Consider the following 13,473-nt stretch of genomic DNA (forward strand, 5'->3'; position numbering starts at 1 on the left):
TTCGGTGAAAAGAATAAACCTATTGGATTAAAAGGTTTGAATTACAAATAAAAGTATTAAGATATTCAATCGTGACGTCTGTCTATCCAGAAAAGTTGTACACTTTATAAAACCTGATCTCAAACCAGGGTTCATTTCATTGTGAGGTGAGAACGTTGAACATCATACCAGTGCAGGAACTAGCAGGCCTTTTGATATGAAAAGTAGCAAAGCAGATGACTTGTAAATTAAATGTATTGCGGTTTGTGCAATTTCATTCTTGAATAAACTCTTAAATGCACAAAAACCCACTTGCAGTAATGTGATTACTTTGACTCTTAATTGTCTCCAGTTAGATTGATTTTACTCCAAATTCACTATATGTCTAAGGGAACAATTCATACATTGCTGCATTCATTTGACAGCTGGAATGATTACTTTGTAAATACCTTGTTAAAGAACAAACATTTTTCTTTTGGGTTTAACGCCAGTTTTCATCCATGAAGTTGCTTGACTGCGGTTTTGGTTTTATTTTTTTGGGTTTTGTTATGCCATTACATGAGGTGCCTCTCCCATCTGCACCACCTTTTTGCAGTTATTTGGAAACGGTTAGCCAAATCGTTAACAAAAGTAAAAGCAAATTATTCCTGAATTTTCCGCACGTTTTGATGTGCTTTATGTGTCTGTGCTCCCAAACGGTGCTGGATTAATCACGTGCCAGAAAACCCTTCAATTTGAGTAAGGGCTTTTGAGTAATGATTTTTTCAGTTCTACTGATGGCTGCAATGTTTTTTTAAGTGTTCCCTGAAATAGCAGTCATGGAAAGAATGGTAATCATTGACAGAAAGGCGATTACGGCCGGCAGCTCGGGGTCTGTAGTCCTCCACCATAAGTAGTACTATCAGCAGAAGCCACTTACACACTGTTTTGACAATGTTAATAGAGTTACCAGTGGCTGTACACATTTTAAATCATGTTTAATGTTGGTTGTTCCATTGTTGTATTCATACTAGTACATGGACACATGATCAGTGTATTTACATGTCAAGTCCTTTTTTATTATTTATTGTGGTGAGCGGTATAAATTATTTTTCAACTGTTACAATCTATACACACCAGAAAATAAGTAGGCATATTGCTTCTGTGTTCAAATAAAAAATAACATCACTCACAACGCTTAAAAAACTTTCCACTTTGCATATTTCACATGTATTTTATCTGTGCGTTTTTTTTTTTAATCCAATGGTTTATTCCACCTGATGTAACTGCAGTAATGTTAAACTAAAAAGCCGAGTGTGCAGTAACTTCAGAAATAAACCATGGCATAATAGCACGATGGTGGCATTTAGTCCTGTTGAGAGCCTGTTTGTGACATTTATTTAACCACAAATGCATTTGGGAAGATTTATCATTTGGATGTTAAGACAGAGACACAAGCAGACAAGACAACATGTTGGCTGATGTTGCACTACAGTGGTGCATATCCTGAAAGAAACACACGTCGACTGAATTACCAAAAAACACGGGACACATACAGTGTGTCACAGTGAAAAAAGGCCCTCAGTCCCTGTGTCATATTTGGTAATGCCATGTTGTCATTTGATGTCAATTTTTATGCAAAAACTACACACATTTCCATATTTCTATGAACTGCTGGAACAGCTGAATGTGATGAACCACACTAGATTTGACTGGCACAGGCAGTAAATGTAGATCCATGTCTCCATGGGTAGGACCTTAACCGCGTATACAAGGCCTTCGCTCTGATATTCTTAATAATTTATTTTTCCGGCAACATTTTCTGTTTGCCACGAACATCACATCATATCACAAGACAATCAAGGCAAAGTCTGTTGTGTGTTCAAACGTTGGAGCCACTCTGCCCGTACTGATCCACTGATATGACAGCAGTCACTGGTTTTGCGGGCGCCGCTGAAGCAGGTCGTCGAGTCCTGCCTTGCTGATGGTGCCATAGGCCTGAGAGTAGCTTCCTAGTTTTGCTCGAGGGTCTCCGGCAGCAGACACGTTGCAGTTCGTCTGAAATACTTTCTTGCTGAACCGTGGCGGTGGACGAGCTTCTCGACCGTGAAAATCTGACCGTTGATTCTGTGTAAGAATGAATGAGTGACAGTTCAAGAAATATTAAATATCATATGTGCATCCAAAGTAAAATTGTTTTTATCATAAACATAAACTGTCTTAATTGCACGTGTCGTTGAATGCCACAAATATTCTCAGGGGCAGTTCACTGACCAAGCATGCAGATGCGACATATAGCCCGGCAAACAAAGAAGGCTCATCCTTGCGGACCAGCGGGTTATTCTGTGTGTGGTTCAGGTTCAAGGAGAAGGAGCGATTATGAGTGACTGGTGCTGATCGGCCACGCTGCAGAATCTGGTCCATGGACTGGTGCAGGCAGGGCGAAGAGACAGATTCACCCGCAGGAAGCGCACGAGTGAGAGGAAAGGCAAGAAAGCCAACATTAGAATGAAAGACACAGATGACATCACATCAAGAGAAAACAAAACTGAATAGTGAGAGGACTCAGGTGTTTGTCTCACTATAGTAGCGCTGGCGCTCTCTGTTGGTGTTATAGTCGCATTTCCATTGCTGGCCTCTCTCACTGGTTTCCTGCTGCTGACTGTAGAGTGGCAGTAATGAACAGGAGCAGGATTCCGAACAAAAGTATCTGCAGAGAGAAAGGAAGTGCTTGTACTTTTCTTCCTGAGGCGGAATGTGTAGATATACTGTATAGTCAAGCAGTTTCCATATAATAAACACAGAACTATTGTTGTTGTGTTGAAACAAAAAATCTGACTTTTAATATTAGGACTTGTTTTTATCTGTGAAAGTTTGAGAAACTCTTACAAAGTCAATGTCTCCACAAACACTTCATTTTTTTGGAAATGACACAAGTACATTTTGATCTGGAGCAAAAAAAAAAGATCATACTTGGGGTGTGAGTGATGGGGTTATATGTGAGCTTTCCTAATCCAGGGATTTCTACTGGACCCTTCTTCTCCACAGCAGGTGAGGCGGGTGCATTAACAGCGCCATGTTTGGTGACTCCCAGGTGTGAAGGCACGGGGTTTGTCTCGTCTGTTTTTTCATGTTGCGGTTTTCCCTCGTGGTTACCGTCTCTTTCGTAATTCACCTCCACTGGGCTCTTCTCTGCTTTATTACTTGTTGCCATGGGCTTTTCCCCGCTGCTCACACAACCTCCATCCTTTGGCTGGATTAGCCGTAGCATCCCTTGGCTCGTCTTCCTCTCCAGCATCATCTGCAGGTGAAGAGGACTATTAAGTGGGTTATATTTGTAGCTATCAACCAACTTGGCAGGGAGAAATTAAACATTAATACAGTGTTTCTCTCTTCTATAACTCAGTCTGTACCTCATATAGTTTATTGCGATATTGAACCACGGATAATTGCACGTGATCGTCCACCGGCAGCACTACATCATAGTTGAGAGCTGATTCTTTGGCTGGATTGTGAAACCTCCAGGGAACATAAAACACAGGGACACACACATGTGCAAATGTGAAAACAGCAACACAAAAATCACATAATGGAATCGGTATTGATATATCTAACTAACATGCAGCATACAGACCCCCTCATTCACACTACCTGTTCTACTATGTGAAGACAAAAGAGAAGCAAATCAGGAGTCTGTGCAGTCATTTAGCTGAGAGAAAAACTTCCCAAAAGTTAGTCGTCCGTGAAAGTGACATCCTGAACTTTAATACCTGGCTACATATGCATGTTGGAGGGCTTGGTCTGCTGTCAGCCGCTTGTCTGGGTTAAATACCAGTAAGCCCCTCAGCAGGTCGAGAGCATCAGGAGGCACAGACGGCTGGAGAAGATCCTCCAAAGGCACCTGTGGTCTGGTGATGGAAGCACAAAGAGGAATCGAAACAGAAACAAAATTATATTTATCTGTATCCACAGCAAAATAATCACTGCACTTCTGCCCAATGAGTGTTTAATTTAATCAGCCTCACAAAACAAATACTAGAGCTCCCAGTGGAGTGAAAGAAATGTGTAATGATCACTCCCTATGCAAGCTGTCGACAGGAACTGAGGAGGTCAAAGAGAAGCCAAGCATACACTGTTTACATGTGAACACAAAGTTTACACAAAGTCAAATGTGAGTGAAATGCAACAGGTGCATTACGGAATACTCAGATTAATAGATTTGCATGTATATTCAAAACAAGAGAAGCGTGCTTTGTTGACATGTTATGTCTCATTCCCTAAAAGATCTTACTTTAGAAGCATTCTCTGAATGACAGAGGATCCATACTCTGACTTGATTGCGAGAATATCTGGAAAGTCGAGACAAGAAGATATCTGATCAGTCTAAATCAAAATTAATGTTGGGTTTTATGGAAAAAACAACAACAAATGATTGCATGTTTTCATCACCTTCAGTGCTGGGGTGTGGTATGGCGCTCATGATCTTCTCGACTTGGTTGATGGTGGATGTCCCGGGAAACAGGGCCTTTCCGAGCAGCATCTCTCCCAGGATACAGCCGAGGCTCCACATGTCCACGCCCTTAGTGTACCTTTGGGCAACACGTGATCGTTTTACAGGCTGAGTCACTCACAGGCACTAACATAATTCGTCTGAGTTGTAAAAAAAATTCAATCAACACCAAAAAAAAACAACCCAAAACATGAGGATGATATAGTTCAGATCAAGGCAACAGACTCCATCTCAGTTGATACCTTGCAGATCCCAGCAAGATTTCAGGAGCGCGATACCACCGCGTTGCAACGTACTCCGTCAGCGCAGGATTCCCACCGTCCTCTTGGATCTGGTTGAGCGACCTGGCCAAGCCGAAATCACACAGCTTGACAACGCAGTCAGCATCCAAGAGCACGTTGGACGGCTGTGGGAACACAGACAAGAGAAACATTCCTCGCAAAGACAATAATAGTTTGATTTGCACTTTAGTTCCCGGAGCTTGGCCCAGCTATGAAAACAAAAACAAGACAAGCAGTGAAATCTCGTTTTCAAGGTGAAGAGCCATTTGCGTTGGTCATGACTGAAAATCTTTTGTAAAATAATCATTGTATACAAACTAAATTGGATTCATCTGTCATTAAACATGTAGTGCGTCTATCTGAAGAGTTCGATGTTTAAAGGTATTCTTCCTTCACTCTCCTCATAAATTCACTGGCGTACCTTTTGGTCTCGGTGGATGACGTTCCCTGAATGGAGGTATTTGATGGCTTTAAGGAGCTGATACATCACGTAACGTTTATGGATGTCCTTCAGGAGAGTGCCTTTCTTAATCACTGCATGCAGGTCAGTGTCTGGCACAAAGAAGAGGGGGGAGAAATAGTCCGTATGTGACTGTGGCAGTAATTCTAAATGATGACATGGTCACAAACAGACAATGATTTCTCGTCAAATCCCAAAAGGAAAGGAAAACCCAGAGAGAAATGCTGCAGTAGAGTCAGGGATTAGGCTGCACACAGAGGGAGGGTGCTCTGTGGACTCAGCAGTAACAACGTGCAGCCAGCCAAAGGAAGCACAAGCCTGTCCACACACAGTTACACATCAACCTCCACTTCACTGCCAAGTTAAGCTGCAGGAGGCCAATGCAGTCTCCTCCATGTTGATGTGTTGCAATCTTAAAAGACAATTGTTTGCTTGAGTGATGTTTAAGGTCGGTGCGATGGTCTTGAACACTTACCCATATATTCAAAGATAAGATAAATGTCTTTATCGTTTTGTGCCCTGATGACATTTAGAAGTTTGACGATATTCGGGTGATCTCCAAACTCCTGCAACGAGAATAAAAATATTGAGCAACAGTAAAGGAAAAACACCCCAGGCAAACAGAGAAAGCAAACTTCAGGTACTGCCCGGCCTGGATGATGAGATGTGAAGGTTGTGTAAACAGCTGGGAAACATTCAACACAGGTTGCATAATGGTCACTACAAATCCCCTGACTACGGAACTGGAGTTTTACTGGGAGACGACAACAGCTGATTATGGCTCAGCATGGATGTGGGTCAAAACATAAAGAGTAAAACAAAGACACATTACATAATGTGTGGCGAACAGATGTTCAGTTTACATTTTTGCGTCTCATAATACCAGAAAAATAATTTGGTTCATCTATTTTCTTAAGTAAAAGCATCTATTTCTCCCAGTATGAACACCTATGCACCATGTTGTTGTATTTAATTCCAAATACACCTAATTTTCTGACGGTGGATCCTGTTTTTAAAAGGGTTCAAGTGACGTCCACCAAGTAAACTGACATAGGAAAGACTGACCAAGACTGACTGAAGATTTCCTATTAAAAGTAATTTTGGTATTCCGACGCTGATGCGATGGTATTTATAATGAGTATAGATCAAGAGCAACATCCTGCACCACATGCATGCAACATTACCCGCACCCATTTTCACTGGGCATGAGTTATAGTGTTTCCACATCACTGCATAGTGTTCAACAAGCATTTTAAGAAGCCAATGAGTGAGGCCATTGTTATATTTTTTATTATTCTCACAATATTATACAGTAGCAATGCAGCTCTTTGAAGAAGTGGTTTAAAGCCTTACCAGTGAGCTCCTGCCATCAGAGCATAAATGTGAGGGACAAACTTGTGTACTAAAACAGGTGGTGTACGGTATAACCGAATCAGTGGCGTTATAGCATGCATTACACCGACTGGCTGCAGTCCTGAGGGTAAAAGTGAGGCTAAAGCGCAAACTATGATGTTCTAACTAAAATCATATATATTATTCCACACAAACAATTCTTATAGTTACCTGAAGGAACATGATTTCTCTGAATGTCCTCTGTAAGAGGGAAAAAAAAAAAGAAACCTCATTACAATCAGGCACACACAAGCCTCGTGTTCTTTTCAATCATTAGCCAAAGTCATCATTCACTTGAAACAGGAGAGGGACAAAATGTATACAGAGTGGTGAGATTAGTGGTTAGTGATTGAGAGTGATTAGTGTTTGAGGGAAAGCCTGGCTTCATTTTTATATAACCAGGAAATAAAAAAATAAAAAAACAAGACGACTGATGGTGAACCATGAGACCGGACATTTGGTCGCTGGTAACAAATTACAACCATAGCTTTTGTTTAACCCTCCATACCTGGGCATCTGTCCTGTTTCTGAAGGCATCAAAGATCTTTTTCACCGCCACAATCTCGCCCGTCTGTCGGTCAACCGCTTTCCAGACGATGCCGTATGCCTGAGATAGATACGAAATTCAGACAAGAGGTCATGTTTTATCCCTGCAGGGGGAGACGGACAGTGCTTTGGTCAACAAGTTAATAAACGCAGGATGTTGAACAGTCTCTGAAAACATAAAGGGAGGAAACACTGATATTGGCTCAGATGTTCAGAGAATTACATTTTCTTATTGATTGAAATGGATTTTTCAACTCAAACATGTTAATGCTGATTGTGTACTTAAGATATTTCTTCAAACTAAGGACGATGTGACCCCTGCGACTTTGGTGATGACTTAAGGTCTGCGGTGAAAGGCAAAACCTCAGAGTGTGCTGTCATTGTGGCGACACAAGGACTGACACAGCCTTCGGAGGCATCAGATTATATTCACACAAAACTGAAGCCTCATTGTATCAGGAAAAGTGAACCTCGAGTGCTGCAGGTAAAGAAGTGAAACCTACCTGGAGATATTTACCAAAGTGACTTTTAAAATAAAACACTGTTTATTCAGGGTAGATAAAGCAATGCTCCAAAAACAAAACAACTCTGCTTAAGTAAGTCTAATTATAGAGCCAGTTTGTCCAGCACTTGGTTCTTTTTAAGAGCATCAATGTACACAGTCTGTGAACAGGTTAAACACCTGTGTAACCCGAGTGTGTGTCCAGGTGACAACTGTGAGTTGCTCAACTGCATCACAGTGATCAGCTGGCCATTTATAAGCAGAGCAGCGATCTGTGAATCTCTGAGGACTGAAAGTGGAAAGAAAGCGAAGCTGTTTTTCGTCCTGTGTGGCAGCCTCAGCGGTGGAGAGAAAAACAAAAAGGTCTGAAAAGAACAAATGTCCTCATACATGAGCTAATCTGCCAGTAAAGAGTTTATACTGCCAAAGTAAGTAAACCCCCCCTTTGCTTGCAACATTGGTATTCACTTAGCACTCTAAATCAGGGGAATTTCAGGAATTCTAAGCACAGAGGTAAAAAAAGAGTAAACAACAAGTAGAATCTGAAGCTATTTGTGCAACATCTGTCGAAATGACCTGATTTAATTTGAATTAACAAAAAAAAAAAAAAAAACACTCACCCCTTTTCCAAGTCTCTTCTTGATTTCATACTTGAGAGAAATATGCCCCTCCACCTCGGAGACGTTTGCTGACTCATACTTTTTGCTCATTTTTACCTCAAGTTCATCGATCACTCCCTGAAAGTCATGAAGAAATGTTGACGGAGATCAACGTGCGTGTGTCGTGAAAAGAAAAGCATTCAGCTCAATAATCAATATTGAATAATTAACGATGATAACAATGCAACAGCTGCATCTTACCTGCAGGCAACCGTCCGGTCAGACGCGGTGCTGCTCGGTCAAAGTCGGTCGGGGTCGGTTAAAAAGCAGGTTAGTTTTCATCTCCATGTGTTGACAGTATTTTACGTTCTCGGTCAATAACCTTTTGCTGTACGGAAGCCGCAGCAGTTGGTTTATAGCGGAAAACCTCTCCGGTTCAGTTTCTCACTGGCATTACAAGCAGACCCGCTCCCGAGTTTTGTCATTTCTTTGTCGTCATGGTAACGGATACGCTGCCGCCTGCTTCTTAAAGGAGCCGCAGCATGTGAATTCGTGACGTAGCGTGCGTGTTGCCACGTTGCCGTGGAGATGGTGCCGTGGTCGACGTGAGGCCAGGATGCGGAAGTGCGGACGGAAATGTGTTATTATGATTAATAAGTAGTAATTACGTTTGACATAAAAAAAAAAAATAAAAAAAAAAATTATATATATATATATATATATATATAAATAACTATACTAAAGAATGGTTAGTCTGAAAGCTTTCTGACCTTCAAACAAGCCCAAATCCAATTAACTGTTATAGTTTAAAAAGTAATTGCATATGTAAACACATTATTCAAAACATTGTTAAAAAGGCACCACAAAATGAATATGTCATTATATTCACAATAATGTGGTACTATAATTTACAAATCTGATGAAACATTTTATTTCCCAATTCCAAAACAACACACAGACAAAACATACATTTTTTATTAGTTTATTTCTAAAAAGGTGTTACATGCTTTTATTTAAAAACCAGAACTATTATTTACAATGAGAAATCTGAATAAATATGTTCTCCCTAAAGGTGTTTAGGGGGGATGGAAACATATTCAGTGAGCAAAATAACTAGGTATGTCAACCTCCATTTTGCTCACTTACAATGTAGTGAAAAATGAACTTAAATATGGCGTAGGTATGTTAACAAACAGGTACAGAAAAATAAGCACAAAACATAGTTCTTTCCACCCTAATATTCTTACAATAATAGATTTTAAGAGTTCTCTAATCATCTTCAATCCCAAATGGTTCCTATATCAGCTTCTTTCCCTTTGCTGACAGATAAGGCAGATGAACTACAGCCTATTTCACCCTTTTTTGCTTTATTTAACACACACCTTCATTTTATGATACAATAAAAACCCAAGTGATAGAAAACAAAAATGGTTAACAGAATAAGAGGTGACAAGTAAGGACGTACATTTATGTTATCAAAAGAAAAATATGATCTATGAATTCTTCATTTTGATAAAACACACCACACTTCTCTGTTGGTGTGGTGCAAAACATAGCTATAAAATTAGACCTTGCTTTGATGTTACAATATGAAGTTAAACATAAACTCTCAGACTAAAACAGCCAATGTTTCAGGATTTTTCTGTCAAACAACTTTTTGGTACAAAATGCCAGTGGAGCAGCTGACGGTGCAGGTTAAGCCTGGTAAACTCAGCTGTGGCCCAGAAACTTTGGGCACAGAAGCTGGAGGAGTTTGAACTGGGTACTCCTTGTTTAAAGGTCACAGGAACCACAAGTACAGAAAGAAAATGAAAAAAAAAAAAAAAACAGGTGGATATGAGACACAAAATTTGTCCAAACAAAATCAACTTCCTCCCACAAAAGTGGGGGAAAAGTTGCTCGTTTCTTCTTTCATTTCTTTCAGATATTCCAGGCAGATCGATCTGTGACAGGCAGATGGTTTAAGAGGAGTGGAGGAAGCGGTTGAAGGCGTTGTAGGCCGACTCAAGATCAAACAGCATCTGGCGTACCTGGTTGTCATCCAGCTCATCTGAGGCTGACATGCTGCTGAGGGTGGTCAACCTGCAGTCAAAACATCACAGAAGCAGTTTGGTGAAGTAGCACTGGTAAAGTTTAAGAGGAACATACTGTCAGACACTGAAGTAAGAGCCCATTAAGGCTGCAGCTCAGGGAGAATGCATGTTTCGCGGGATGCTTACAGATCATTTAAGGCTTCATTCTACATGAACATGATGGTGATGACAAATTTCTGTCGCCATGTAATAAAGAAAAATCTAGAGAACAGACTGCTAATAATCCATCAGTCATGTCCTGAATGATAGCCACTACTGTACCCAAACAAACGTGTCAAATTCTGCCTTTAGTACATTGCATCCTTCACTGAGCCTAATATGAAAAACATAAACCGAGTGGACCTGTGTAACTCACCAGAGGCTGACTTTGTCCTTGGCCTCCGAGTCTGGAGGCATGTTGCTCATTCTGTTCATAGTTTCCATCAGCTCTCTCAGGTCTGGTTGGATCTGGATCAATAAAGTGAGTCCAGTCAGTCCAATGCCCATTTATGTAACAAAATTACGAAAACGTACAACGTATCTATAAATATACCTCGTCCATGGCCCTGATTTCCAGTCTCAACTTGTCCATCACAGTGATGAAGAGCTGAAGGTTGGAGACAAATAACACAATATTCAACAAATGGTCACAGTCAGCCATGAGAAATATGTTTCTTCTAATGTTTGTAACACAAGCACAGCAAAGAGTCCTTTCCTGGATGTCACTTTCTGACTACTGATTTTATTAATAGGTTTGATTTTATGAGCTGTAGTTGGCAGTGGACACAGTTGGCATCGTACGCTGACATTTTTCAAAGTCTGACCAGAGGATGAGCCAAATTAAGTGAAACCACTTCAGCCTCCTCGCTCATGCTAAATTAAATCATGACAAAGAGCCTTTTCCAATCTGGCACAAGGCCCAAAAATTAATGTTAGGATGAAGAGAGGACATACAGAAACTATATCTGCAATGCAGCGGTTCAAGTTGCCCTTGTCATCCTTGATGGTGATCGGTCGATCCTCCTTGATTCTTTCCATCGCTAGTGGGCAGTCCAGCTGGGAGACAAAATGATGACACAGATCCATAGTACGCAACAGATAACATGACCCAAAGACATGTGAACAGGGTTCTAATATAATGTGAACTCACTCTGTATTTCCGGCAAAAGTCATCGATGGAGCCCACATCGGAACCCTGCACCTGTTTGAAAGCAGCCTTATACTGAACCAAGAGCCTGGAACAGGACGCAGTGTACCTAAAACCAATACACATTAATGAAGACAGGCCCCTTAAGATAGAGATGGTGTTTTTCTTTCGGTTTTCAAGCATGAAATCAAAATTGGTTTATTACTTACTCATTGGGTGTTACACAGTCTTTGATGTACGCCTTCTCTAAGGCCTGCAGAGTCTTTACCACAGCAAACAGCTCGGCCATGTTATCATACCTGCCAAAACAGGATAAAAATAAAGATGGTCCAATAGTAGAAAAATAGAGAATATTTTCTTCATTATTTGTTTAAATTACACTTATCATTAATAATTAATTCAGCACTCACTTTTCTCGTTCCCGTGCATTTTTGTATAATTTCACTTCCTGAAATAAAAACAATTGTGATTGCTTAGATGCAAAGCTAAAATATCAAATATTATTTATACCATTAAAACAGCATTGCAGAACCATGTGTCATAGTTACTATTGGAATATTTATAGGTTATAGTGGACAATTTGTAAAAGGTCACGAATAAACTGTATCAATATAGTTGCTCTATACTTATATTTACCTCGTATAACTCAGGTTTGTTGGCTGGAGCTGTAAAGGATGAAAAAATAAAGGTTAAATTGACAAATAACATGATTTCTGCAGAGTCAAAACACAATTAAACATACTGGAAAATATTGAAAGGGTTACCTCCTCCGACTCCTCCTGTGACTGATATCCCATGGAACATAATGATAATGAATCAGGAGTTGACCTGAAAAAGATTAGTGCCTCATGACGGAGGGAAAACAAATCAAAACAGTGCACTTTTTACAAGTAAATTATCCACGATTGAAAAAGGAAATCAAGCCTGATAATACTATTATATGTCAAATTTTCTTTCTTGTAGTGCTGGTATGAAGAGTTAAATAACAGCAAAAAAAAGGAAAGGATAAAATGTATCTATTCCCTATCATTTTATATTAAATACATTTTTGATAGGCAAGTTTAGTCAAAAAGTCATTGATTATCTAAAAAAGATGACATCAACATTAATTAATAGTAGTAGCTTGAAGTTTTGATCGATGGAGTGTGGCCATATAAAAACTAATGAACATTGTAAAGACTTCCGTAAATACATAACTAAAACAATAGAAAGTTGTGTCTTGCATAAAACCTCTATCGTTGTGACAATTGCATTAGATTCTTAGATTTTTCAGATGGTAGATTCTTGTTTTGACAGTCAGACAATATAATTTAAAGCTGGTAAACTCAATGTTTGAATAGTGTATATCTCTTAAAACGACTGTAATAATCAAAATACAGTGTGTCAATTTACAGCAAAACACATTTTCCAAATCTGCCAATTTTTTTTTTTTCATGCGCAGCCTTTTTTCTGGCACATGACAGGTCTTTGCTTTGATCACTGAGGAAGTGCGCGATCATTACCTGTGAAATGTGAGACTTTGTTCGCTGATGGCCCGATCACTGCTACCAATTATTACCAGTTCATGACATTATAACGTCACCAGTGAGAGGTTTAAAGACGCTTTCACTCAGCCCTCACATTTAATCGAAAAACTTACCCCTTAACTAAAAACTGAACCATAATATCAAAATAACAGTCATCGGAGTTAATTATTTTGCTGAACTAGCTCCAAGTTAGCTTCCGAAGCTACCACAAAAGCCCTTCCTGTATTATTATAACTCCACCGCAAAAGCGTTTATTTTCCACCTAAAGCCCTTCGCTGATACGATTTACGACGATAACGACGAGTACATCGTCGTTTATTCAAGTCACAACGGTTAAAGTGGTGAAATTAACGAATAATAATAAAAACATTTCACTCACCTTCTCGTCTGACGGCTGTGACGTCAATGTAAACACACCCTCGCGCAAGGACCAGCTGACGTCATGATGTGTGTGTCCATTGTGCCTGAATGTAAACTTCG

General features: G+C 39.9%; 2 protein-coding genes across 4 annotated transcripts; both read right to left on the reverse strand.

Annotated features, from left to right (window-relative positions):
* Window positions 1-939: 939 nt before the first annotated feature.
* Window positions 940-8,721, reverse strand: mapk15 (mitogen-activated protein kinase 15). Its single transcript, XM_080484655.1, has 15 exons — window positions 8,510-8,721; window positions 8,270-8,386; window positions 7,110-7,208; window positions 6,773-6,802; window positions 5,685-5,775; window positions 5,171-5,301; window positions 4,711-4,874; window positions 4,408-4,547; window positions 4,250-4,307; window positions 3,729-3,866; window positions 3,372-3,477; window positions 2,932-3,259; window positions 2,541-2,668; window positions 2,233-2,385; window positions 940-2,085 (listed from the first exon to the last, which is right to left on the reverse strand). Exons 2-15 carry the CDS (start codon window positions 8,357-8,359, stop codon window positions 1,891-1,893), a joined length of 1,851 nt encoding a protein of 616 aa, XP_080340781.1. The 5' UTR covers window positions 8,360-8,386; window positions 8,510-8,721; the 3' UTR covers window positions 940-1,890.
* A 437-nt stretch (window positions 8,722-9,158) lies between these two features.
* vps28 (VPS28 subunit of ESCRT-I) lies at window positions 9,159-13,411 on the reverse strand. 3 transcript variants are annotated; one of them, XM_080484525.1, is made up of 10 exons: window positions 13,373-13,411; window positions 12,232-12,295; window positions 12,104-12,132; window positions 11,878-11,915; window positions 11,677-11,766; window positions 11,471-11,576; window positions 11,275-11,376; window positions 10,874-10,927; window positions 10,697-10,788; window positions 9,159-10,330 (listed from the first exon to the last, which is right to left on the reverse strand). In XM_080484525.1, exons 2-10 carry the CDS (start codon window positions 12,269-12,271, stop codon window positions 10,210-10,212), a joined length of 672 nt encoding a protein of 223 aa, XP_080340651.1. In that variant the 5' UTR covers window positions 12,272-12,295; window positions 13,373-13,411; the 3' UTR covers window positions 9,159-10,209. The 3 variants fall into 3 exon arrangements, with proteins under 3 accessions (XP_080340651.1, XP_080340652.1, XP_080340653.1); XM_080484526.1 differs by having other exon boundaries at window positions 12,232-12,312; window positions 13,373-13,406; XM_080484527.1 differs by having other exon boundaries at window positions 12,970-13,378.
* Window positions 13,412-13,473: the final 62 nt, after the last annotated feature.

Source organism: Lipophrys pholis, assembly GCF_963383615.2.
Source record: "Lipophrys pholis genome assembly, chromosome: 17".
Lineage (NCBI taxonomy): Eukaryota > Metazoa > Chordata > Actinopteri > Blenniiformes > Blenniidae > Lipophrys > Lipophrys pholis.